The following is a 24707-nucleotide window of genomic DNA, read 5'->3' on the forward strand; positions in this document are numbered from 1 at the left end:
CGAAGAGTTGACGTCGAGATGTCTCATTCTTTCAAGATGAGGTCAAAGTCGTACTCTCTTTATCTCTCGTCGCCACTGTGCTCCCCTCTTCGACTGCGACTCCTGGTCCGACTTCTACTCGTCGAATCCCGACGGCCCCGATCACTTGGGCTGCGCGTCCTCCTCCTCTCTCCGTCTTCATAGCTACGACTGCGAGTTCGAGTCCGACTCCTACTCCTGCTATCATAGCTCCTACTCCGACTCCTACTATCATAGCTCCTCGTCCTGCTCCTCACACTCCCTTCACTCCCCTCCCTCTTCATGTCCTCATCCAACTCATCCACCTCATCCCCCAATGGACTCTCCCTGGGCTCCAACATATCCAAATCCTCCAGATTCGCCCTGCTCGGCAATTTCCACAGACTCGTTGCACACATGCGGTCCTTCGTGAGTAGGTCATCGATGAACTGGTCGACGTACGTGAGAGTAAACGCGTCTTTGAGCCGGCGCTTGATCTTGCGGTAATCAGTGAGCAGCGGCTCGAGCGTCTTGTAAATCTCGACAGGCTCCCATGCGAGGCGGATGTAGAAAGCTGCGAGGCAGCGCAGGTATTTGAATTGTCCAAGTTTGCCGGCGGCGTTGGGGTCTTGGGGTTTCTCATCCCCATCTTCCTCCTCCTCCTTCTTCACACCCCCCTCCTCGTCTTCCTCCTCCTCATCCCCCCCAAAATTCAAATACTCCAGCACAATCGCCTTCTCAGGTACCAGCTGGAGCATCTTAAACGCAAGGCACAAAAAGGGCGTCGGTTTCCCCGTGATGCCTGTTGTGCCGCCGATGAACTTGAGGTCGGCGGCGCGGTCGCACAGGGTCGCAGCGTTGAGGCCGAAACATTGCTCTTTCCAGTAGTAGGACTCGGTAATGCGTTCGCGCACGCCTTTTTCGAAGAGCAGCGCGGGATTTTGGCCGCGGATTAGGGCACCCGAGTAGCCGCGGTCGTCGAGGAGGGCGCGCTCATCGGCGCGGTCGAAACGGGGTTTAGAATTCGCCATTGGGTTCGCGTGTGTATTGTCGTATTATGGCATGGGGCTCAACGGAATCGCTTTTCGGCGTCGCAAGTAAATTTGGATTGGTGGCTGTGAAGCTCGAGATCTTGTCGGGACAATTTCATGGCGCCTTATCGATAGTCGCTTGGCCAACGTAGCGGTCAACACAGCCCTGCGCACATCTAGGCCCGCATGCACGTCACACCAGTCCACGACATAATCCCACTTGCACGAGCTGATGACTGCATGCTTCATGATACCTTTCACATAACATCTATACCTATTTTGATACCCAGTTTGCTCCTTGCTTCCTTCCACCATGGGGCGGTTACTACTGTCCTCGAGCCAAGTCTCCGTTATTCTTTCAGCTGTTATTAGTATGTCGGTTGATGCGACAGCAGCAGTACGTGCTAACATAGCCCAGTTTTCATGTTCACATTCGCTCTATTTCTCTCAGGATATGTCTTACAACAACGATACGTTCACAACCTACAGGCCGCGATAAAACCGCGCCTACCCAAGCCACTCGTACAACAAGTGATAGAACCGCCCAAGCTGGACGTAAAATGGGCGCGACCCATGGGAAGTCGGCCGGACTTGGACGACTCATATCAGCAATATATCGCGGGTCAGACCATGGATTGGAGCCGGTTGGGCTACGTTCAGATGGTCAAGGAGCGCGTGGAGCTGTGCAGCGCGGTGATGCTGCTGTCGGATCTGCATCGCATGAAGAGCCCGGCAAGGAAGATACTCATGTTCCCACGGCTGTGGCTGGCGGAGGCCGAGGAGACGAAGAAGGACCCGCAAACGGCGACGACATGGCGATTACTACGGACAGCAGCGCGGCGTTACGGAGTCACGCTGGTTCCCATGGAGCCCATCGTTGACGGAGCAGATGCGAATCTGGCGTCCTCATATTCTCTCGCCAGCATTTACTCGCTCGCCGAATTTGAGAGGGTTGTGTATTTGCAAGGCCCAGGCACGTTACTCGACGCGTCCGCGTTGGACTCGATGCTGGCATTCTCAAAGTCTGAGACGATAGCCGCGTTCCCAGCTTCGCCAGAGAGGAAAGAACTCTCGACTTCTCTGCTTCTTGTACACCCGTCGAAGGACACATTCCAGCAGTTAAAGGCGCAGAGAGCGTCTGCTTCCATCTCAGATCTGGAACTGTTTCGTGCAACATTTCCGGCATCTGAGTCGCTCATTGCAGATTGGACGCTGTCAAGGGGCAACCTGTACTACGAGTCACAAAGCCTCCGCGAGCCTGTCGACGAATTCAATGCCACAGCGTTTGAAGAATCGACCACCTATGTGCGATTGTCAGACCCGGAATTGCCCGGGCCAGAGTATGATGTGCCGTATTCGGACCGGGTGCGCCTTCGGCCCAAGAACCGCGAGGCCGAAGAGGTATGGAGCAGGCTGTACGAGGACTTCAGACAGCAGCGCATGGACGTGTGCGGACTGGACCTCGAGTACATGCCAGTGGTGCTGGACGGTCTGCTGTCGAAGACTGAGGCTGAGACGGAGCTATGAGACGAGCAACGAGGTTCCTCGAGACGAAGGATCCAGGCAATCCATGGTGCTGCATCGGCCGGAATGTATGATGCTGTCTCAGGCGCACAGGCGATCGGCAGGCCGTGGGATAGATGGGGTTGGTGTCGGTGGGGGACAGTGGTCGAGAACGGTCCGCATGCAGCATGACCGGGTATGTATATATGGATCATGCAGCCCCAGGACTCGGTAGCCGTGGCTCGCAGCGCTGGGACAAGTCAGGGCGCCATGACGCAACCGCCGGGCGCCCCGCCGAGAGAGAATGGGAACGTGAACGTGGCGGGAGCAATTGAGGCGCGGGAGGAGAATGCAGCACAGCGAGGGCGCTGGATATGTAGCGGGTGCAGCAATAGACATGTGATTATGCGGTGCAGACGGGCGGTTCCTAATGCAGGCGGGCTGGTGGAGCCAATGCTGCTTTGACGCACAGGTGGTGAAGGCGCGCATCGCAGCTGCTTCCCCGCGGTAACGTCAATCGCAGCACTTGCCAACCTCCCTGCCCTCCAGCTCTCGCCGCAGAGAGCGCCCATCCCATCCCGTCGCCATCCTTTGCCGCAACCCCCATTGTGCGCGTGCTGCATGCTGACACGCTGCCGCTCGCCATTGTGCCCGTCCGTCTGCGTCGCCTCGCTGTCCATTGAGGCCGCGCGCATTCCACGAGGGCCGCCGCTGCAGTTGGTCGTTGGTCGTTGGTGATCGCCCGTCCGCGGCACAGGAACAGCCACTGGCAGCGCCAGCCAGGGCAGCGCGCGAGCATTAGAGTTAGCACCAGCACAGCATCCAGCATTCCACTGCCTCTGCCTCCGCCGCCGCTCCTATGCCTACCCTCGGATTCCTCAAGAAGAAGCGGACGAAGGACTCGCAGGGCTCCAACGATCTCAACAGCCCGACCTCGCCCGTCGACTCGTCGACGCCGCTGACGCCCACGACGTCGAAGCGCACCTCGGGCTCCTTCCACCTGCACAAGACCAAGACGAACGACTCGACCAAGGCGGCGCCGACCACCAGCCCGCCCGCCGCCGCCGCGTCGCAGCACAAGCCCGCCGACTCGATGAACCCCGCGGGCTACGGCCAGCCGGCGCAGCAGCAACAGCACCAGCAGCAACAGCAGCACCAGCAGCAACAGCAGCACCACCCACACGCACAGCCGCTGGCCAGCCCCCACTCGCAGCCGCAGGCCTCGCACAACACGCCCAGCATCCAGAACCTGATACACCCCAACAACACCAACACCGCCAGCGCCTCGGAGCCCCCCCAGAATGGCGCCGCCGTGCAGTTCCAGACGCAGCCCCTCGCGCAGACCCGCGTCACCAAGGGCAAGTACTCCCTCACTGACTTCCAGATCCAGCGCACCCTCGGCACCGGCAGCTTCGGCCGCGTGCACCTCGTGCAGTCCAAGCACAACCAGCGCTTCTACGCCGTCAAGGTGCTGAAGAAGGCCCAGGTCGTCAAGATGAAGCAGGTCGAGCACACCAACGACGAGCGCCGCATGCTGCAGCAGGTCAAGCACCCCTTCCTCATCACCCTGTGGGGCACCTTCCAGGACTCGAAGAACCTGTACATGGTCATGGATTTCGTCGAAGGCGGCGAGCTGTTTAGTCTGCTGCGCAAGTCCCAGCGCTTCCCCAACCCCGTCGCAAAGTTCTACGCCGCCGAGGTCACCCTCGCCCTCGACTACCTGCACTCGCACAACATCATCTACCGCGACCTGAAGCCCGAGAACCTGCTGCTCGACCGCCACGGCCACCTCAAGATTACCGACTTCGGCTTTGCCAAGGAAGTGCCCGACATCACATGGACGCTCTGTGGAACGCCCGACTACCTGGCGCCTGAAGTCGTTGCGTCCAAGGGCTACAACAAGTCCGTGGACTGGTAAGGATACCTCTCCCGTTCAATTGATTGAATGCTAACAGCACAGGTGGTCACTCGGCATCCTCATCTTCGAAATGCTGTGCGGCTTCACCCCCTTCTGGGACGGCGGCTCGCCCATGAAGATCTACGAAAATATCCTCAAATCGCGTGTCAAATACCCGCCCTACATCCACCCAGACGCGCACGACCTGCTGCAGAAGCTCATCACCCCCGACCTGACCAAGCGACTGGGCAATCTCCACGGCGGCAGCAAGGACGTGATGAACCACCCGTGGTTTGCGGAAGTCACCTGGGATCGGTTGCAGAAGAAGGACATTGACGCGCCCTATGTGCCGCCGGTCAGAGCTGGCGTCGGCGACGCTAGCCAGTTCGATAAGTATCCAGAAGAGACGGAAGCATATGGACAAGCCGGTGATGACCCGTGCGTGCAGAGTCCTCCTTACACTGTAGACCACATTCTGACGTGTCCGAATAGCCACGGGCACTTGTTTCCGGACTTCTAGATACTCTCCTATACTATACGGCAGCAAACCCGCTCCTTTCCTTGGCACAACCCACCTTCCTCGAAAGACTCACGGCATGGAATCCCGGTCAACAAATAACGTTGCGCCCGTCGAGACTGCGTCCATTTAACCACGTGTCCGTCCTCCAAACTACGATTTCCTCTTCAGTGTCGCAAAAGTGGGTGGTCTTGTTCTTTGCACCCATGTAACATTTTCCTCCTCTGATATGTGTCTCTACTACTATTTCTACTCATGCAATCCTTGACCTCCTGCTTTTGGATACATCACAGTGCCGTCGTTGAGGATCCGATGGCGAATGCGAGGCTTGTATTGCTGTTGTTTTGTGCGTTCGAGGTGGCGGTGATGGTGATGGTGAACGAATGAAAGACGCGATGCGGATGTTGGCATGGATGGAAGTAACACACCTAGTACGTTTAAAACGATAGTCGAGAGGAGAATAAAGCCTTGAGACTTCACTGAACCATTATGACTTGCTTGAAGATTGCATTCAACACACATGCGCAAAACTTGTAAGTGCATGCGGAGATCCTGACCTCCAAGTCTGTACTTAAGATAGCAATGCGAACAACCTCATACAATCACGTGCGAGACATGGAGCGCGAACGTATTCACTCTCAAGCCACACCAATCCGAACAGCTCATATATAACATTAAACCGCACATAGCTGTCTGCAGATCGAACGTCTGAAGTCATTTGCGACGATGCATGCATGACGCCAGATCCAATCGGCAAGTCCCGCGCATGTCCGCCAAGAAACTACCCGGTGCGGAGAAAGACAGACACGTGAGGATGAGGAGGAGCTGGGGACGTTGCGATGGAGGTGTGTATATTTCCATCCTCACTGTTTCCTTGTGATGAAAGTTATGGGCTTTACTGCCACATTTGGTTCTGCGCGGACGCGGGCTGCACATTATGCTTGTTTGCACGGTGTGTTGCTTTGCGTCGTCGGCGATTTGAGACGAGGGAATGGGAGCGGGGAATGAGGTATGTGAGCTCTTGCCTTTTTTTTCTTTTGGTTTCATTTGAGTTGGGTTATTCGGGTATGATCCGTAGGGAGTGAGAGAGATGTGTGTGTATGCAGCCTCATTTTATTCGCTGGCGAGACTACACTGATGTTGGCTTTCTAGTAGGAGTACAGTACCATGCGATGGTGCACGGATGTATGCGAAGAGGGCATTGCGAATGTTGTTTACAAAAGACGGATGATGCTGGGTTGTGCGGAATCGTCGGCAGATCGTGTTGGGTTCAGGTGTTCCGGTGCGAGGCTCGCTTCAAGATTGGAAGTGAGTTCGGCGAAGCGGTTGAGCATCGCAAAGAGCATGGTAAAAGTACGAAGACAGGCATGGGCGGAAAGAAAAAAATTCGTTCAAATGCTCGCTGAGAGCGCAGTGTCGTGTTTCAAGGCAGTGCGGAGCGTGGGCCAGGGTACAGTCATCAAGAAGTTCTGCTCCGGGAATGCAGAGACTTGACGAAGAGAAGGAAATGACGCTACATGGTCTGGTGGACTCGGTGCAGATTGAATGCAAGAAAATTTGGCTTTGTTACTCTGCCATTGGCGTCAGTCCTATATTGGTACTACGACGCCTTTGAAGTGACTGTTCAGCACAGGACAGCGCTTACCACCCCCGACGATTCCACGGAAACTCGAACATCTAGTCGATTTTGAGAGCCGTGTGTCCGCAAAATGAGTAGGCAGGGCCCACAAAGAAATTGTTGAGTGAGGTTGGGTACTGACAATCCACAGTGTGAATTGCATCTCCGGACGGTAAGGCTCCGATGTCGCGACGATGCTCGAAACTTGCAACTCCGCGTATCGACTCTCGATGTTTGTTCTAGTAAGTGGCGCCTCATACATGTACCTACCCATGTAAAGCCGCATTGGCACCGTGGACTGATGAGACGATGGTAGCGTGACACTGGAGAGTTCGATCAAGAATTCAGCAGAAGCAGTCCGATGACCACGTCGATGGAGGTTCCAGACCAAATATGAACACCAACTTGTATCCAGGCAAATTGGCTGGCGCTGAGGCACTCTGTTCGACTTTCTCCGGCAAGCAGTGTGCGACGTCGCCACTGGGCCAGATTCACATGTCAAGACGGTCCGGCTGTCAGGCAGTGGCCCCAAGGCATGGAAGAGAAATGGCAAATTCCGCGGAGCACTAACATATAGCTGTGTCTAGGCTGTATCTTCATCAGCGATGTCTCAAACAGCGCCACAGAAGACGAGGACTGATAACGCGACGCCTCAGAATCGTCAGTGACGTCCACCCAGCAATGGGCGAGAGCTTGTGTACTTGTACATTGAAGATCTGGCTTTGGGATGGCGTACAATCCCAGCCGTTGAGAACTGCCAGGAACTCTGATTCATGCAAGATAAGGCACTGTCGCGGCTCTTCATTGGCCAAGAACTGCTCGCGAAGGGCCATCATCCTCACAGCAGGCAATTGATCGTCCACAGAGAAATAGGCGTCTAAGACACAAACTAATCATACCGTATCGCCATGGAGTTCGTGCTGTAGACACCGTCTGCTTGGTGTGAAGCTACGGGAGACATCGCGCTTATCGCTCACCAGCGGCTAGGCGCACATGGTGAACAAAGAACACGGCCACTTACCACGAGGCGCCGCGTAACATGTGAACCACGAATTCGAATTGAACTTGCTTTTGGTTGGACCGGTCCAGTCATCCAGATCCCGAGGTCCCACCCAGATGGTCTGGTCGACGCCACAGTGTTGGCATGCTCGCTCGGAGCGCCAGGAGCACAAGAACATCGTGTGCAACAGTCGAAGCGACAAAGTGATTTTGTCAAAAGTACCGCGGAAAAGCTGAGATCATATTATCTCCAGAGGTTCTGATAAGCAATCTATGTTGGGAAACGACTACGGATCCACTAGCGCGCTTCAAGTCCCTGCCAAGAGATAAGAGAACGCCTCTCCCATGTGCCTGGCCCCACACCATCCCACGTCAAACTTCAGTCTACCCAACCGCGACCAGCCGCAAGAACCTTCCTCCGCTCCTTTGGCACTTCTCAATCCAAAATATGTCCTTCCATTCGCTGCAACAGTCGCAAACCCCAGACCTGCACCCCCCTGTTCGTCGGAGACACGCTGCGGGTGAGTCGGTTCGTGTCTTTCTCCGTCATCCTGGTCGTTACCGCCAACACAGATAACGAAAACGCCCAATTGACCGATTGAGATTCCGGAGAACACTGATCTCACTTTTGGGCTGGGGGATGATTTGCACTGCATCCTGGCACCAGCTCAGCCGTGCGTCACTGTGCTCGACCGCGGAAGTGCATTATTTGCTCCTATGAGGCAGTGTATATAACTTCTGCCCGCGGTATCTGGACGTCTTATCTGTCAGCAGCCAACAATCTCTCCTCCATATCCTGAGGTCAGCCAACTACCCTTGTCTCTCCACAATAGGGCTTGCAGCACACCTACCCCAGATCTCCAACATGGGTTTCGCAGTGAACAAGCTGTGGAGTGCACCGGAACTCAACCCGTACAACAGCAAGGCCAGGTCGATTCCGGTACTCAACCCAGTCAACAAGTATGGCCGTGTCTTCTTCTTCTCGTGGATGGGCTTCTTCATCGCTTTCTGGTCATGGTACGCGTTCCCACCTCTTCTGAGCAAGAGTATCAAGGCAGACATGCACTTGTCGCAAAATGAAATCGGCAACTCCAACATCATCGCTCTAGTTGCGACGCTCATCGTTCGATTCATTGCCGGCCCTATGTGCGACATCTTTGGCCCTCGTAAGACCTTTGCAACCCTGCTCTACCTAGGCGCGCTCCCATCGGCACTTGCTGGTACTGCACACAATGCCATGGGACTATACTTTATCCGATTCTTCGTTGGTGTCCTCGGTGGTACCTTTGTGCCGTGCCAGGTATGGACGACTGGTTTCTTCGACAAGAATGTTATCGGAACTGCCAACGCGCTGGTCGGTGGCTGGGGTAACTCTGGAGGTGGTATCACTTAGTAAGTACCCAAAGCCTGTGGTCCTCGCCTATGCTAACCGTAACTAGCTTTGTCATGCCCGCAGTGTACGACTCGCTCAAGAAACATCAGGGACTGAGCTCGCATGCCGCATGGAGAGTTTCCTTCATCGTGCCCTTCATTCTCATCACTGCCACTGCTACTGGTCTACTCCTTCTCACCGAAGACACCCCGACCGGCAAGTGGGCAGACCGTGCTAATGCTGTTCACCCTGCGCACACCGCTCAGCAATCGGTAGTCTCTACCACTGGAGGCCTGGACGAGAAGCCTGCCGCAGCAGCCTCGATCTCATCGAGTGAAGAGAAGAAACACGCTCCCAGCACACCGACTGGTGATGTTGAGTCAGCCACTGGGGAGGTCCAGGTCATCGATGGGTACCAGCACGAGGTGATCCAGAAGCCCACTCTCAAGGAGAGCATGAAGGTCGCCTTCTCGCTGCAAACCCTTTTCCTATGCTTCTGCTACTTCAACTCCTTTGGCGGCGAGCTAGCCATCAACTCCATCCTGGGATCCTACTACCTCAAGAATTTCCCATACCTTGGTCAGACCCAATCGGGTCGATGGGCCGCTATGTTCGGACTTCTCAACGTGGTCACACGTCCGCTTGGCGGCTTCATTTCCGACAAGATCTATGGAGCCACCAACGGAAACCTTTGGGCTAAGAAGCTGTGGATCTGCTTTGTCGGTGTTGTCGCGGGCATCATGTGCATTGTCATCGGAAAAGTCAACTCGCATGATCATGACACCATGATTGGCCTCGTAGCTCTCATGGCCATCTTCCTCGAAGCCGGCAACGGCGCCAACTTTTCTCTTGTACCCCACGTCCACCCTCACGCCAATGGTAAGTCACCTTTCCCCGCTGTCTTGCGATCAATGCTAACTCGCATCAAGGTATCCTCTCCGGCATCGTCGGCGCAGTGGGTAACTTCGGTGGTGTTATTTACGCCATCATCTTCCGATACCACGGCACCAACTATGCGCAAGTGTTCTGGATCATTGGAATAATGATGATTGCCATGAACCTTATGTTTATCTGGGTCAAGCCCATCCCTAGCGGCCAGATTGGTGGTCGCTAAAGGGTTTTTTGTTAATGATATTTTGTCAACGCAAGCGTTTGTTTGAGATACCATAGAGCTGTTAATTGGCTTTGCGAAATGCAAATATGCATGTTTAAATTATGTCATATGCTTGACTTGCGTGGTGGTGAGGCTGTGCATGGTATGGTTGTGTGCCTAATCTTGGCTTCTCTTTACCGCGCCCATGTGAACGGGCTCCCTTCAGTCACCACATCATCTCAGCCATCTGCAACCCGATCAACATGTCGTCCCGAACTTGCAAGATGCGCAAGACCTCACTTCATCGAAACCTACAGGGAATACAATAATGTCTTCGGCGGATCTCTTAAGTCTCCCACTAGAGCTCCGCGATGTGATCTATGGCTACCTCCAGGAAGATATGACTGTGCCCTTGCGATGGGACGATCACTGCGAAGGTAAAGACACCGCACCATTCTACCTGGCCGACGTCGACATCAAGAATGCGCCTTACAGCCCCATCGCCCTCGTGAACCACCAGCTGCGTGACGAGTACCTACACAACTCCAACACCAACGTCGCGGCCTCATTAACCCTGAAAATGAGCGTCGATATCTTCACACATAGGACCAATTGCACCGTCGAAGACGCCATGCCGCGCCCCCCAGCATTCGCATTCATCCGCGAAGCCACCATCTTCATCTACGTGAACAGCTATCTCTCGAACGACCGCCCCTTTCCAATCGTCTGGGACCCAATCACACATCTTTTCAAAGGACTCGTCGAAGCTGCGCCGAAGTTGCATACTATCCGCCTCGTCGCGCACCAGTACCGTTACAAACTGGTTGCACACGACGAATTGGACGGACCGGCCTTCTCTCAGGTATTCGGCGCAGCAACGCGGGAAGAATTCTTCAACGCCGGTCCCACGCATATACACGGCATGGCAGCGAAGAAGCGCGCAGAAGGGTATAGATTGGATTACGGGACGATTGAGAATTGGGCTGTGGTGGAGCAGAGGCGGTTCATGCATCGGGTGGAGAAGATTGGGGTTTATTTGTATGTAAGGGGAGGAGAGGGGGATGGTGGTGATTGCTTGACGGATGAGATTTTGAAGGAGTCTGGGATGGAGAGGGTGGCGGAGTATGGGGATGAGGCGCTTCAGATGGTGGATGCTGCGGAGAGGGAGGTGGTGAGGAGGTGGACGGGAGAGATGAAGGAGGTTAGGGAGTGGGGAGAGGAAGAGGTGAGGATGGAGGATGTGGATTAAGGAGAGGGATGGCTGATGACTGATGGGAATTTCGCTATAGGTCTGCGGAATGCATCTGCTTTATAGTTGAGCATGTGATTTGGGAGTTCTGTTGTATAGTTGTTCGATTACGAGCTTCGATGAATTGAAACTCTCCTAAGATCGGAACTACACGAAGCGAATGAAAAACAAATGATAGGGTTGTTCGTGTTAAAGGTATGTATAGTAAGTGGCGAGGGAGTTCAGACAGACTTTAGGCGGGCACGGGCCGCTCTGCATCCGGTTAGCATGGCGCGTGCTAGGCTTCATCCCACTCCTGTTCTCGCTCTGACTCTGCCCTAGAAACAAGTAACAACTCGACGATATATCATGACTGCATCATCCACAGCACCAAATCTCCTCACACTTCCTCGAGAACTGAGAGATCACATCTACGGCTACCTCGTTCACACGATCGGCGTCGAATGGGATGGATTCGGTAAAGATGCTGTCCAGAGTGTCGGAGGCAGCGAACAAGTCATCGAGCCCCTCCCTGGGCGCCTGATGAATTGTCCATACCCTCATGTCCTCCGTATACACCCTCTCATATGCGAAGAGTACCACGGCGTGTGCGCGAAAAAGCTTGAAGTGGTCTTCGATCAATCGCTCCACATGAGAAGACCGCTAGAATCAAGATACAACCCACTGAGGGCCCTTCAAGACCAAGTTCTTTCCCACCTACGACATGTTAAGATCTTTGTCCGACTGCATGCTCGAACCATGTCCCAAAATCTGGACTGGCGGAACCAGCTGCATATCCTTCGCGACGTGGCTGTGAAAGCACCACAGTTAGAGACCCTCCGTGTCGCAGTACGGCAACAATGTCTTTCCAACGCACCCACTTGCCAGGATTTTGAAGTGCCGGCCATATTGACGTCTGCAACTGAACGTTTGCAAAATGCTAGTACGAAGCCATTCTTACCAGAGATGCCAGCCTCTCTCGGGGAGCTTTGCTTAGTCCAACGGGGGGAGGGATACCACCTTGGCTACGCTTCCACATACAGAGCGCGGGATCAACCCTTGCACCCAGATCTTAGTTCTACGTACACGATTGATGGCCAGGAGCATGTCATGTATCACGGTATCCGCAAGATTGGAGTATACACTTTTGCTAGCAAGGATGTTAATTACGAGAAACGCCTGTGGACACGAAAAGAAATCATTTCGCGATGGCCGATGCGAAAATACCCAAAAGAAGCCATCGAGAACGTGGCACCGGAGAGGGCGGCGCTGTTACTCAAATTCCCGCTGGAACATACGGAATGGATAGAGAGGCGAGGAGTCCACGATGTGCGAGATTGGTCCTAGACGAACACGACGGGGCGTCTCCAACCCAGCTCTGACCACCAGGCGGTGAAACCTGCACTCAACTTGGTAGCAGCTTGCTGGCGATGCTTTGCATTGAGCCCGCGCTGATTCGTCGATCCCGATCAGGTTAGACCAAACTCACGTGCCAGGCTTCCACGTCCACGGGTATATGATGACAGGCGGACGCGGTCAGAAGTTGGCGACTTTTATACAATTCGCCTCAAAACACGCTGTCCAAGCCATGTCAGCCACTACTTTTCTGAATTTGCCGCGCGAGATCCGCAACATCGTCTACAGCTATTTGACCCACGACATCTCCATCGACTGGGGCTACAAGACGTTCCCATTTCCGATTGGCGGCCATGCAGCAGTAAAACTCCACGTCAAGGATGCACCATTTCCCGATGTTTTGCTGGTCTGCTCACAAGTGTATCATGAGTATCGCCAAGAGAAACGCCATGGAGTACCATGCCTTGCCATCAATGTCAGCCCTGGACGCACCGGGCGCATTCTTGAGGGTCAGCCAACAAACCAAGGCCGAGTCTTCAAGATCCTTGCACACGCAAACCATCTGGCCTTCCTCTACTGGGGCATGGGCGAGGACAGGGTCAAAGAAGCATGGGATAATATCGAACAGCTCAGCGGAGCGGTGGCCATGCTGGCTCCCGACTTACGGACCGTTCGGGTAGTCGAGATGACATTTCGAAGCGGTCTATCGAGAAGTGATGCCGAACCCATGGCTACCACACCAGGTCCAATCTCTTCCGGGGCTTCTCCAAACGAGCTCTATCGCGCAGCTCTTGGGACTTCCCTGGTAACGCACGGCCAGCTGGCCTTCTGGAACGATCGCATTGAGTCTGCTACTGCTCGTCAAGATCTCGTGTATAGGCAAGGCGACGGGGTGACAGAGTGGCGTTATACGCGCCGCAAGAACGACGTTGGTTTGGAAGTATTGCAGCATATGTAACCAGCTGTGTCTTGATACGGACAGATTTCTGCATCGTCGAGCTAGGGTGCAACATGATGGATTTCAGGGAATGGAATACGGAGCGGGCACTTTGGGCGATTGCGACATGGCACAGCTCATGTGCAAAACACATAGCATGGTGCAGTCCATTTCGACTTCATAATCAGACAGACAGCTCGCGCTGCCAGGACGAAGTTCGCCTCACAAGCTGTGCGCGTGGCTAACCGGCTCAGAACCTCTTTCCTTTGTCGCTTGGGGGCACGTCCTACTAGTCGGACAATGACCAGTGGTCATCTCCGCTCGGTTACAGCCACCTATGCGCCAGGTTTTCCACACAGGTTTCTGCGTTGGCTATTGCGTGCACCGTCCAACAAAATTTCAGATCTCCTCCTTCTCCAAATTGGACAAGGATTCCATACAGAATTTTCGCGTTGCCCGGTCGATTATAAACCTACAATGTTCCATTCGCAATCCTTGGTCGGCGTCTACCTATACGGTTATGCGGGGAGAAAACATCAGTGGTGGACTCCTGACAATATCATCGACTGCTTCACACCAGTGCTCTATCCACAGCATGTATTAGATGCAGTGGCTCCTGCTGAACAAGACGCCCTTGCAAGACTACCGGTGCATATACGCGGATGGATAGACAAGCGTGGAGAAGACGTGAAGGACTGGGATGGTTTCATTTATGATCAAGCCACTATAGTTCGGCAGAGCAAGGCGCGCATAGAGGAAGGATTCGGATCATGTTTTGAGTAGCAAGTGGGTTGGAATGTGCAGGAGTTGTTAACAAGACGGGAACTCGGAATGGCTTAGTTTGAGGCGGAGCATTTGGCTTCGCTTGTCTTGCAGCGCAATCAGAATCGCGATATTGGGGCATCGCAGCACGATAATCAGGCATTACCAGATATTTCACAACATGTTTTATATCATTTCATGAGTCTTCCTCCATCCTCGTCTGTGCCTCTGCGAATGTTGCGGAATCGACCTTCCTAGCTAGGATCGAGGCGCCGAGATCCTTCCTATCGTGACTCACCAGCTTCATATAAGCTCATCAGTCTCTCTGTCTCTACAATACCACTGAGCATATGGAAAACAGGCATTTCCCGCCATCTTTCACGACTACTACGGCTTCTTAATACTTCCCCACCCATTGTGACTTGCTCTGCAATGGCACTCCCTGACGCCCACCTACTGAGCCTTCCACGCGATATTCGAGATAAAATTCTTTGTGATGTTTTCCAAGAGATCACTTTCGACTGGAAATGGAAGATTCAAGGGATGCATCGCGTCGGCTTCAAGGTCACTGTACCACACGCACCACATTTCGGTGTACTCTTAGCGTGCTCTCGACTGCACGACGAATACGTGGGGCACATAAAGCCAGAGCATCGGAAAATGGACATCGTTTGGAACGGAGCTGTTACTCAACGAAGAGATCTGAGGAAAGTGGTAAAGAGCAGAAAATATCTGAAGGCTTTTGATTACCCTGAGACAGTACGTATCAAGCTTTATATGGCCGCGTACCTGCATAAATGGGGCACGACCGCCAAATTCATCGACGTCCTTCAGCTCGCAGCTCCCCGCGTCAGGTGTGTATTATTCACCGAGAAGCTTGGCGGTATCAGCAATTTTCATACGAACGATATCCCCCAAAGAGTGACCTGGGAGCAGCGCCAGCCTCACGATTCACAGTTCACTGCGGCACCGACTCTACTGGGCGACTTGCGAATTTCAAGAATCAGTCGCATTTTTCGGATTGAAACAGAGTACAACGCACATTATTTCAAGGCTGGTACTATACCAAAACCTCAAAATTATGGTGGGTGGTTACATCTACCAACAACTTCAACATGGAATTGTCACCCGCTCAACAATCGTATCGCGCAATACGATGTATTCACGTATAACCGAGAAGAAGTACAGCATGAGGACTTGGAGCGGGCTGCCGTGAGAGCTCTGTGGCCACGACACCGATTTCGAACTGAAGACGCGAAGCCAGAGTGGGAACTTTCGCATGTTGAATTGCAAATACTCGAGGACTATTCAGGGCGGATCTTCAAGTGGGATTTCGAAGAGCGGGACGAGTTGCTGGCATCAAAGTGGACCTTTGAGATTGAAAAGAGGAAGGTGGTTCCGGATGGTGTGGATGTTCATGAGAATGAGGGCTTTGCTCGGTGGTTTGACTAAAGGTGGCTCGGACGCCCAATACATACTGATGGTGAAAATACGTTGCAGTGAATGAACTTGGTGTTACTTTCATTGGCTCACCTCAACTCGGGATGACAATATGCTCGTGCATACAAAATCCACAAGCGTCACATGCCGCTACTTTCAAAGACTAAGTAACCAACAATCGAAGTTCAATTCATAGAATCAAGATAAGCTTCCATGAATATATAGTGGATATGGTTCCAACAAGCGCACCTCGTTGAACTATCATCATTAACTCGTCATAGAAAGGTCCAGCATTAGCGTGATCGGTCTAGGAAGTCCAAGATGTGGCAGTAACTACTCTTCTCGTATGATTAAAGTCATCCACAGCAACACCGATAAGGTACTGAGGTGACACTCATGTGATCTGAATGCATGTCTTGTTTTAACGGCCATCATGAGAGCAGTAAGCTCAGTGGGGTGACATTTCTACTCACCATCCCTAAGCCTCGGATCTTGTTTTTTTCACCTCAGAACTGACGTGATTGAATATTCATAGCGTCACCCAGGTCAAGTGAGCGGTTTTACCCCCATCGTGATGTTGGTCAGGCTGAGGGGTGTGGAGATTGCAAGGCCAGTACGATGAATGACCCTTCACCGCGACGCGTGTCGAAAGCTATTTCTTTCCATACTTCAATACAAAGATCCAAGCATGCGGGAGGAATCTCGTATCGAAGGGCCTTGACAAGGGACGCCATCACATGAAACATAGCCCTGCTGCAAGGTCGTGCTTGCAATCCGCTTCACTCAACGGTCTGGGCTTTCGCAGTTCCTCGGTGTCCGAAGCCTTCTGGCTATCATCTATGTCGTGTGATAGTGATGCGCTCAGTGTTTGCCTTCCGATGCGTTGGTGTAGCGACCTGCAGGTTGCCCTGTGCCGCAACTTTATAGTCCATGCTGGCTGTCCGGTGAGTGCGGAGAACATGGTAGGACCATTGCATGGAACAGCACGTGGGAAGCCTTTTGAGTCTGGCATTGCATAAAATCTCTTCGTTGTCGTGCTGGCTGGGTGCTATCGTCGTGGTTGGGCAGCAAGGCAGCAAGCGAAAATGCCTCTTCCAGTGAGCGACTTCAAGGTGTCGCCCTTCAACTAGTTCGGTACTATTGTACTCCGGCGAGATGTTGATTGGAGTTCCGTGCGTCAAGGTTGGTTGTGCGCTCACTGCGCGTCCACTGGTTTACGCCCGTCTCTTATCTCACCTAAACGCGCAATCCTGCAGGATTGACAGACGTTGGAGCCATTGAACGGTGTCCGTAAATCTTGTTCAAGGGTGTGTATGTTATGATATGTTATAATTAGCTTCAGAGTAATCAGGTTTGGCAGTGATGGTCACGACTCGTGGGTGCTGAGCCAAGGTCTTACTCAATCACAGTATTAGCGCCGCGCAAGCGGTATTTTAGAGCTTTCCTGCATCGCGATTTTCAATTTTTGTTCTTGATTCATATAGGTATCGAGGCAGATCTTGGGCTGTCTCCGTTCTCTCACTGTGGTTCCCGCAACACCAGTATGCGCCCCCAATTGTGCTCAGCGATTTGCCGGACGTACGTTGTCTTGACTATTGAAGATCTAACCAGCACCTTTCAGACCTAATTCCGCTCTATCCAACGAGATCTTGTCTAAATCAATCTTTTGATTGTTGAAAACATGCAGCCCGCAAAGTCCGATCATACTTTCTTGACCACCATGTCTTTCGTTCAGAAATTTGGGGTCGTATATAGAGTGGCGGAACCTTGGGCAAGATACCGTACTCTCAAACTGCACTGGATTTGCTGATGGTCACAATATTGTTCCGCTTAATCAAGTGGGAAGCATGCATAGACGATCGACCAGGATGCACGTATGTGGCTCAGCAACACAATTAGGTTAGTTCAACGCAGCTCCACGTGTGCCGTCGCACCCATGTCCTCAAAAACCCGCCAAGATCGTGATCATAGTTCCAAACAACTCTCGATAAATGTTGTAATCAACGCACAGAAGGTAATTGTAGCTCCCTCCTTGGCAGTCCGCAGTAGACTTTGCGCAACACTATGATGGGACAAAAGTTAACTGCAAAACATAATAACAATCTCATGCCGTGTGATGCTCCGCCCATAACGCCCCACCTGCCATGTAGGGCAAGAAGTTTCATGACAAAACTGCTGCCTATACTTCCATACTGCTACTCATCTACCTTGTCTAAACTTCCTGTGACTGACCTTCTGCTACATCCGATATACTTTCTCGACATGCATCTCTACGAATATGAAAAACTGCGATACAGCGACTCAATCCGCATTCTCATCCTGCATCCGTGCTCAGATGATTCGGATCCGATTATATGCACTATGCAATACACACGACTTTCCGATGTTTCCCTCGAATACGAAGCACTATCTTACACATGGGGAGACATGAATCATAGACAAGCAATTCATTTCTATGGTGGTTCGAAGACACTGCTTGTTGGACAAACTTGCCTTGATGCACTCCGGCATCTACGTCAGAAGTCCACGTATCGGCTGCTTTGGATTGACGCCATTTGTATCAACCAGGAAGACCTGTTGGAGAGAGGCTCTCAAGTTCGCATCATGGATGAAATCTACAATCGTGCGTCCAAAGTTGTTGTTTTCCTCGGCAAACACGCTTCATGTAGTGAGGTCTTGTTCGAAGAGTTGGCGGCCGCAGACGAGCTCATCATGGCAGGGAAGGAATGTGATAGACCACAACCTAGTGCTGAAATCGTTCGCGCGCTGGAAAAATTGTTCCTAAGGCCATGGTTCAAGAGGGTATGGGTTCTACAGGAAGTCTGTGCGAAAAGCATTGTCACATTCATGTGCGGCTCAGCTACTGCATCCTTCTCTGCGCTCAGCACTTTATACTTTGGGTACTCCGGTCATACAAAAGTTAGCAAGATGCAGTGGCCTCTCGTTTTAAGTTGGATGTTTGAAGATTCAGGGGAGCTACCGACAACACAACTCAACTTGTGGAAACGATTGTACGAAAGCAGGGAGTGCCTGGCAACTGATCCAAGAGACCGAGTTTTTGCCATGAAATCTTTGACCGGACCAAGGCAGTCAGAATTGAATTTCCTGATCAATTACTCTCAGAGTGTAGAGGATTGCTTCATACAAGTCGCGGAGTATTTCCTATCTGCTCGAGGACCCCGAATATTGGCTGCTATCCGGCATCCACACGATAAAGTTATGCCTTCATGGATTCCCGATTGGTCTCAAAATCTCCCACTACATGATTTCTACCTTTACCCAAGGACGCCCTTTAAAGAAACCGACATTGAGTACAAAGATAGTTTTACCTGCAACGAAGATCCGATGTACGAGACACGCAAGATATCAGATGGACAAGGAAGAGAAACACTAGGGCTACTCACCATAGGTTACCAGTATGCGAAAGTCGTTGACAGAAGTGAAGAGTTCTGTTTTGACAGCATAGAAGATGCTGAGGTTCAGATGCATAGACTGTACTACAGTCTCGTCAATCTCAGAGACATTTTCCTCATTCCAGACATGAAGGGCGATTGTGGTATGTTAGGTCACCTTGGGAAGAGCATTGTCCAGGGTGAGTGCACCTTTAGCATGTTGCAAGAAATACATTGACACTGTTTCTAGCCATGTCTCTGATCCAAGGTTCTGATCTCCACACCCATCTGACACGCTTTGTGGACGGGTTCTATGTAAATTTCACTTTCTCTACGTTGGCGAATTCTGACTAGATGCGACACAGGTCGGTGATCGTGTGGCTATCGGCGGCGAACAAATCCGCAATTTTGAGAAGGCTTTGCAGCAGTGCAGGATCATCCTATTAGACAATGGAGAATTGGCGATCACACCTGGCAGCGTAAGGGTCAACGATGTCATATGCATAATGCCGAAAACCGACGCGCCCTGCGCTCTCCGCTCAAATGAGAAGGGAGCTTGGAGGTTAATGAGTGGAGATTGTTACATTTTTGGTGCAGTCTCCATGCTCGCTTTGACTCATGGAGGAGTTGTGCTCGACCAATACGTCGGACGCAACTTGGATAAGCTCCAAGACTTTTTGATTCGATAGAAATGGAATTTCAGAGGACACGTCGAAAATACTCGCCCAGCCATAGATAAGCATGCAAGTTTGCCGTGCAGCCATGATATCCCAGTTGACTTTTCATTGCTTTGCTGTACTTGCCCCATTCTCACCTTGCGCCTGACATGGCGCCAAAGAAGTACTGAACGAAAGCAAGCCATCCCTGCCAAGCTTTGGGATTCTGCAGATCTGTCAATGAAATATCGAAAACTCAGCCCGATTGATACGATACCAAGACTCGATTTCCTCGCGCCCTCGGCCCGGAGCCGCTCACGTGCGTCTATTACCCAATTATCTCTCTCTCTGTCCATAACCTCTTTCAAGAGCTATGTCCGTGATCATGAATTTTCAAAGCTGAGCTGCATCATGAAACGGCCATTCACACGAAGTTTTCAGCTCGCCACCATAGTCGCCACCTTCGCTTGCGCCACACTGCGTTTCCGTGACTCAAGCTGAAGCATCGGCGACTCCGTCGCTTACGTGGGACCTGAAGGATCAAGCGAGAACCGTTCACTTGATGTTGTGATGAATTTGCTAAGTACTGTGTTTGTGGTTGAAAGCTGCAATCAGCAGTGTTGCCTGTTTCGGCTGCGGAAAACAAAACTTAAATGGCTCGTTGAGATTGGCCGATCCATAAAAGAAGAATTTGCTTCTCCAAAGTGAAGGATTCAGGGCGTATAGAGTACAGCTGCGAAATGATAGCCGGTGGGAAAGACGAAATGGTTGGTGGTTCGGTGACATTCCATGTAAGAAGAGCGGTGACGAGCAAGGCCAAAACCGTAGTAGATTGTGAAAGAAACGACCGCTACTTCGAACTTCCCAGTTAGTATCTACCGAGATTCATAGCTTGCAACAGCAAGCGCCGAAGGACGACCTTGAATGGCGGATGCGACGGAGACACCTGCTGCCGACTTTTTCAGTCCTTCAAAAAAGGATATATTAAGACGGAACGGGACGGAACGGATGGTGATTTGAATGGACTATTCGATGAGCTCTCACCGGTGTTGTATTCAGTATGGTCGTTTGTGTCCGTATTTAGGTAGCGAGGAGTTTCGCTACTCCACGTGCGCAGGCATCCTCACAAGTAGTGCATGCCGCAAACAGGGGTCCTGGAGCTTGCATGATGACATGACCTATTCCAGCCAGCCGTAATACCACTTTCAAACTCTTTAGGGCATCGAGATCTTTGGGGGGCTCACTATTCGCTTCCACTGTGTATCTTAGCCCCCAAGGCTCGCGCACCAAAACGGGAGCAATATATGGGCAATCGCTTCTTTCCCTACAATTAACCGAGGCTTCAACTCGACATGGATAAGTGAAGTTCCCTGAGAGTAGAAGGTATGATAGTGCTCCGGCTATGCGGGAAAGGTTGCCAAATGAAGGTCACATCCAAGAGACGGAGCTCTACCCGACGGATTGACAAGCCGTGTCGCCGTGGCATACTCGCAATAATTGGAACGTGATTATAATTTAGAAGTTCAATTCTCTCATAAAGGTAATGCCTCAAAAGGGTTTGGCCATAATATGTTCGCCCTGATTTACATTGTTCTCGCATCGATCTTGGTCCGGTCAATGCGCTTCTGCCTGACCACATTCAGGCCCCACGCTCCGCGTCGAGCACAATCCTTCTCATTTTCTGACCGAAAGCTTGGTAGCTAAATCTCCAAACATAATTTCTACCTCGGAACAAATCCATTCGATAGGATAGCATAGGCCAGTGCCGCGCGCATCGACCGAGATTTTGGACGAGCCAAAAGCTCAACTCCAGTAATATTCTCGACTCTCCCAGAACTGTAAATAGTCAGACTGGAGGAACACTTTCATGGTATCGACTAGGATGAAATTCAGGATGACCGAAGGAGCGGCTCGGGGCCGCGAAGTCGTTGCCTTTTCACAGGAATGTAGTAGGCAGCATGCAAGACGTGCCGCACAGCAAGACGCTAAAGTATTGACTGATACTGTGCCGTAAGGCTCACCATGATCGCCTTGGATTCAAGGCAAAACTGTGTGAAAACGAAGGACCTTCGGCTATGTCTCAGCCCTATAAGTGCAGGGATTGTGAGGCTGCTTACGTACCAGTCGGGAAACACAGGCCACCCGTTCCTCGATCGTCCTTCATCATGCATATGAGCTTTTTAGATCAGCTAGATTAGGGGTTGGCATATTCGCCTAATGTGATGGCATAGTTGATGACTCAAGTTGTTACACCAGCGCTCGCAATCGAAAACCATCGTGGACAGGTGGGCTGAGTGAACGCAGTGCAAGCTGAGATGAGTTGGTCGAGAAAAAAAAGCATCTACCAATTAAACTTGAAGGTACAGCATGTTCCGTGAAAGAACGAATTTGATGGAAAACTTGCATGTGGTCACCGCAACAAATCCACCAGCCCAAGGACAGCAATGATCCATTGTCCGAACAAGTGATTAATCTTTCTTTCAGTGATTTGTCCGGTCAGAATTCAGCTTGAGGCATTTCTCGCATCACCGCGGAAAGACCTCATGATCGCAAACGTACGCGTCGCATGACTCCATCACTGCTAAACAGGTGCCCTTCACCACCACCACATTTGAGGTGGGTTGCACCATCAACTGGCAGTGGTCAGGATGAGATAAGATCAGCCGAAGATTACTGAACACCGATGGCGTCATCAATAACTAGCGATTATCATAGATGTGCCCGATGACGGTCAGCAGATCTTATTCAAGTGCGCTCAAAGGCATACCATTAAGGCAATTGTACTTGGACGAACGCCGGTCATGAAGGCGCCCGAGATGTGACCGTCATGGCCTAGGTAGGTTTGAGCATCGTTGGTGAGCATCTGCTGTGGAAGAATTACTTTGTGCAGTGGCTAAAGACCTGCACAGGAAGAGCGCCTGGGTATTGAAACATTCGAGATGGAGGGCAAAGAATGGGCGGCTGATAGTGTATACTTGACCGATGATGTAAAGCGATGATCCCTCCTTGGCCACTTGTGCGATTAGTTCTTCATAGATGGTGCTGCAGCCTTGTTACCCGCCTTCTTCATTTTCCTATCCAGTAGTTTTTCTCGCTTGAGGCAACCCCTTCTTCCAACTTCGATTCGAATTCTTCTGGCGCTAAGCCTAGCAATTTTTGTTCAGCTTTCATATTCACTACTGCCTTATCTTCCACCCATGATAGAATAGCCATCTGCCGTTGTCAATGCTGAGCTGTCAGGTCATCTGAGGTCGTTGAGGAGTAGGGCAAATTCCAAGACACGTCGTGCATCTAAACTGCTGTGATTATATTTCATTGGCGCCATATCAATGAAGCAACCACAGCGATCCGAAATCTAGGTCATGCATCTGCTGCAAGCAGTCAAGTACAGTCAGGCAGAGAGCTCGTCCAACTCGCTCCATTGCGCGGCAATGCACGTGTTATAGTGGTTCCAATCCGCCGGTACAGCCTCGCGGGGACATTTGCCGGATTGTTGTATCTAAGAAACGCGACATGTGGGACTGCGGAGATCACCGATCGGAGCTGCACACTTCTTCCATCATACCGACTGTGGAAAGGGCGTCAAAGTTGCATTCTGACCCAATTAGTGCGCAACACCACCCTCCATGACTTACTACCTGATTGTGTTCACCTGCTCGGAACGGCTGACGAATGCGAATGGACGCCTGCAGTTCCAAATCGATTGTGTCCAACGCCTTATAAAGTGCAGAAGTAGGTAGCAATCTTTCCCCGGCCCATGTCCCTTGACGAGGGATCTCTGGACTGCCTTATGTGAGATAGCGAGCTCTCCTGGTGTTCGAAAGTCTTGCTGCCGGTAGCTTATCAGATGTATTGTGTCGCTCATACCGATATTGGAGACTTAGAAACACACATGTTTTAGCCCCCCAACTTCACAAGCGAGGATCAGCGCATGACCACTGTTCGATGCATGAACATCAGAAATCGATTTACCGATTTCAATTGACGATGATCGTAGTGTGCTTGACATGGTTGGTGTGGTGTCTAAGCAGAGCTCGCTCTCATAAGTTGTCCTGCACATGTGCACACCGATAACTTCCGGTACACGCCCCCAAAGTTAGCTTCACCGTGACAAGCTTTGACAATGGATATATCGTCTGGGATCGGCGGAATTGAGAAGCTCGGATCTTGTTTGCCAAGTTGAAGTCCAGGGCTGGAGATTTGGGGTCGATTTGCCCATCGTTGCCTGGGAGAAGACATACGTTCTGAACGGCATATGCTTGAGAATCTTCTGTGCGAGAGATGAGGTAGAATTTGCGCCTCCCTGGCCTGACCGATCCTGTCTGCCAATATTACTATAGAGCACCGCATAGAGAACAGCTTAATATAGGCAGATAAATTGGAAATTGTGTCGCAATGTGACAACGGGCATCATTTGCGTCGTCCAAGCCTCAGGAATGTTTGCGGTGGTGTTGCGTTGTACAATCCCACTTTTAGCAACGTACGACCCGACCCTACCGCGTCTAGTAAGCGCAGTGCTTCTGCAGTATCCAAGTCGGGGTTGTCGAATGCTCACAGGCTCACGAATGTTTTCTCGTGGCTCGCGAAGCCAGAGTATCGGGCTCAATGGAAGCGCTGGTCGGGGAATCGGGAGCATCCCAATCCTATCGATATAGTCCCAGCGCCTCCAGTACGCCATAGATGCGGGTTGCCTCTTGGGAAGAGACTTGAAACCCAGTGCATGCGATTGTGATAGGTACTTGCATGCGTGCATACGGATAACCTACGAGACGTGAGTTCAGCTGGCTATCTTCCAAAGTCATCATGCCTCAAAGTGCATTGTGGCAGTACATGACATGTTCTCGGGTGTCTCGAGACCAAGCTGTAGAAGCCCAACCCATCTTCCTCTCACCATCCACAGGGTACAATG

The 24707-nt window shown here is 51.8% G+C and overlaps 12 protein-coding genes across 12 annotated transcripts; 9 read left to right on the forward strand and 3 right to left on the reverse strand.

Moving 5' to 3' along the window:
- Positions 1–59: 59 nt before the first annotated feature.
- SNOG_12999 (hypothetical protein) lies at positions 60–1028 on the reverse strand (the record flags this gene model as incomplete). The annotated part of the gene is made up of 1 exon (XM_001803161.1): positions 60–1028. The coding sequence occupies one exon, from the start codon at positions 1026–1028 to the stop codon at positions 60–62; it is 969 nt and encodes a 322-aa protein (XP_001803213.1).
- A 660-nt stretch (positions 1029–1688) lies between these two features.
- Positions 1689–2555, forward strand: SNOG_13000 (hypothetical protein; the record flags this gene model as incomplete). The annotated part of the gene is made up of 1 exon (XM_001803162.1): positions 1689–2555. The coding sequence occupies one exon, from the start codon at positions 1689–1691 to the stop codon at positions 2553–2555; it is 867 nt and encodes a 288-aa protein (XP_001803214.1).
- Positions 2556–3390: 835 nt separating this feature from the next.
- Positions 3391–4948, forward strand: SNOG_13001 (hypothetical protein; the record flags this gene model as incomplete). The annotated part of the gene is made up of 2 exons (XM_001803163.1): positions 3391–4445; positions 4492–4948. 2 exons carry the CDS (start codon positions 3391–3393, stop codon positions 4946–4948), a joined length of 1512 nt encoding a protein of 503 aa, XP_001803215.1.
- A 486-nt stretch (positions 4949–5434) lies between these two features.
- SNOG_13002 (hypothetical protein) lies at positions 5435–5683 on the forward strand (the record flags this gene model as incomplete). Its single annotated transcript, XM_001803164.1, has 2 exons — positions 5435–5478; positions 5635–5683. The coding sequence occupies 2 exons, from the start codon at positions 5435–5437 to the stop codon at positions 5681–5683; spliced, it is 93 nt and encodes a 30-aa protein (XP_001803216.1).
- Positions 5684–5980: 297 nt separating this feature from the next.
- SNOG_13003 (hypothetical protein) lies at positions 5981–6593 on the reverse strand. Its single transcript, XM_001803165.1, has one exon. It carries the CDS (start codon positions 6289–6291, stop codon positions 6160–6162), a length of 132 nt encoding a protein of 43 aa, XP_001803217.1. The 5' UTR covers positions 6292–6593; the 3' UTR covers positions 5981–6159.
- An 859-nt stretch (positions 6594–7452) lies between these two features.
- On the reverse strand, positions 7453–7741 carry SNOG_13004 (hypothetical protein; the record flags this gene model as incomplete). The annotated part of the gene is made up of 2 exons (XM_001803166.1): positions 7453–7496; positions 7585–7741. The coding sequence occupies 2 exons, from the start codon at positions 7739–7741 to the stop codon at positions 7453–7455; spliced, it is 201 nt and encodes a 66-aa protein (XP_001803218.1).
- A 616-nt stretch (positions 7742–8357) lies between these two features.
- On the forward strand, positions 8358–10048 carry SNOG_13005 (hypothetical protein; the record flags this gene model as incomplete). Its single annotated transcript, XM_001803167.1, has 3 exons — positions 8358–8954; positions 9002–9813; positions 9864–10048. Exons 1-3 carry the CDS (start codon positions 8428–8430, stop codon positions 10046–10048), a joined length of 1524 nt encoding a protein of 507 aa, XP_001803219.1. The 5' UTR covers positions 8358–8427.
- Positions 10049–10355: 307 nt separating this feature from the next.
- Positions 10356–11276, forward strand: SNOG_13006 (hypothetical protein; the record flags this gene model as incomplete). The annotated part of the gene is made up of 1 exon (XM_001803168.1): positions 10356–11276. One exon carries the CDS (start codon positions 10356–10358, stop codon positions 11274–11276), a length of 921 nt encoding a protein of 306 aa, XP_001803220.1.
- A 348-nt stretch (positions 11277–11624) lies between these two features.
- SNOG_13007 (hypothetical protein) lies at positions 11625–12602 on the forward strand (the record flags this gene model as incomplete). Its single annotated transcript, XM_001803169.1, has 1 exon — positions 11625–12602. The coding sequence occupies one exon, from the start codon at positions 11625–11627 to the stop codon at positions 12600–12602; it is 978 nt and encodes a 325-aa protein (XP_001803221.1).
- A 241-nt stretch (positions 12603–12843) lies between these two features.
- SNOG_13008 (hypothetical protein) lies at positions 12844–13569 on the forward strand (the record flags this gene model as incomplete). Its single annotated transcript, XM_001803170.1, has 1 exon — positions 12844–13569. One exon carries the CDS (start codon positions 12844–12846, stop codon positions 13567–13569), a length of 726 nt encoding a protein of 241 aa, XP_001803222.1.
- Positions 13570–14742: 1173 nt separating this feature from the next.
- On the forward strand, positions 14743–15762 carry SNOG_13009 (hypothetical protein; the record flags this gene model as incomplete). The annotated part of the gene is made up of 1 exon (XM_001803171.1): positions 14743–15762. The coding sequence occupies one exon, from the start codon at positions 14743–14745 to the stop codon at positions 15760–15762; it is 1020 nt and encodes a 339-aa protein (XP_001803223.1).
- Positions 15763–18012: 2250 nt separating this feature from the next.
- Positions 18013–19831, forward strand: SNOG_13010 (hypothetical protein; the record flags this gene model as incomplete). The annotated part of the gene is made up of 3 exons (XM_001803172.1): positions 18013–19306; positions 19393–19457; positions 19508–19831. 3 exons carry the CDS (start codon positions 18013–18015, stop codon positions 19829–19831), a joined length of 1683 nt encoding a protein of 560 aa, XP_001803224.1.
- Positions 19832–24707: the final 4876 nt, after the last annotated feature.

The sequence above is a fragment of the Parastagonospora nodorum genome (genome assembly GCF_000146915.1).
Source record: "Parastagonospora nodorum SN15 chromosome Unknown scaffold_24, whole genome shotgun sequence".
Lineage (NCBI taxonomy): Eukaryota > Fungi > Ascomycota > Dothideomycetes > Pleosporales > Phaeosphaeriaceae > Parastagonospora > Parastagonospora nodorum.

Excerpts from the sequence above, each read along its gene's own strand:
- SNOG_13003 (XM_001803165.1), bottom strand. The coding sequence starts at position 6,291 with ATGCTCTTTGCGATGCTCAACCGCTTCGCCGAACTCACTTCCAATCTT.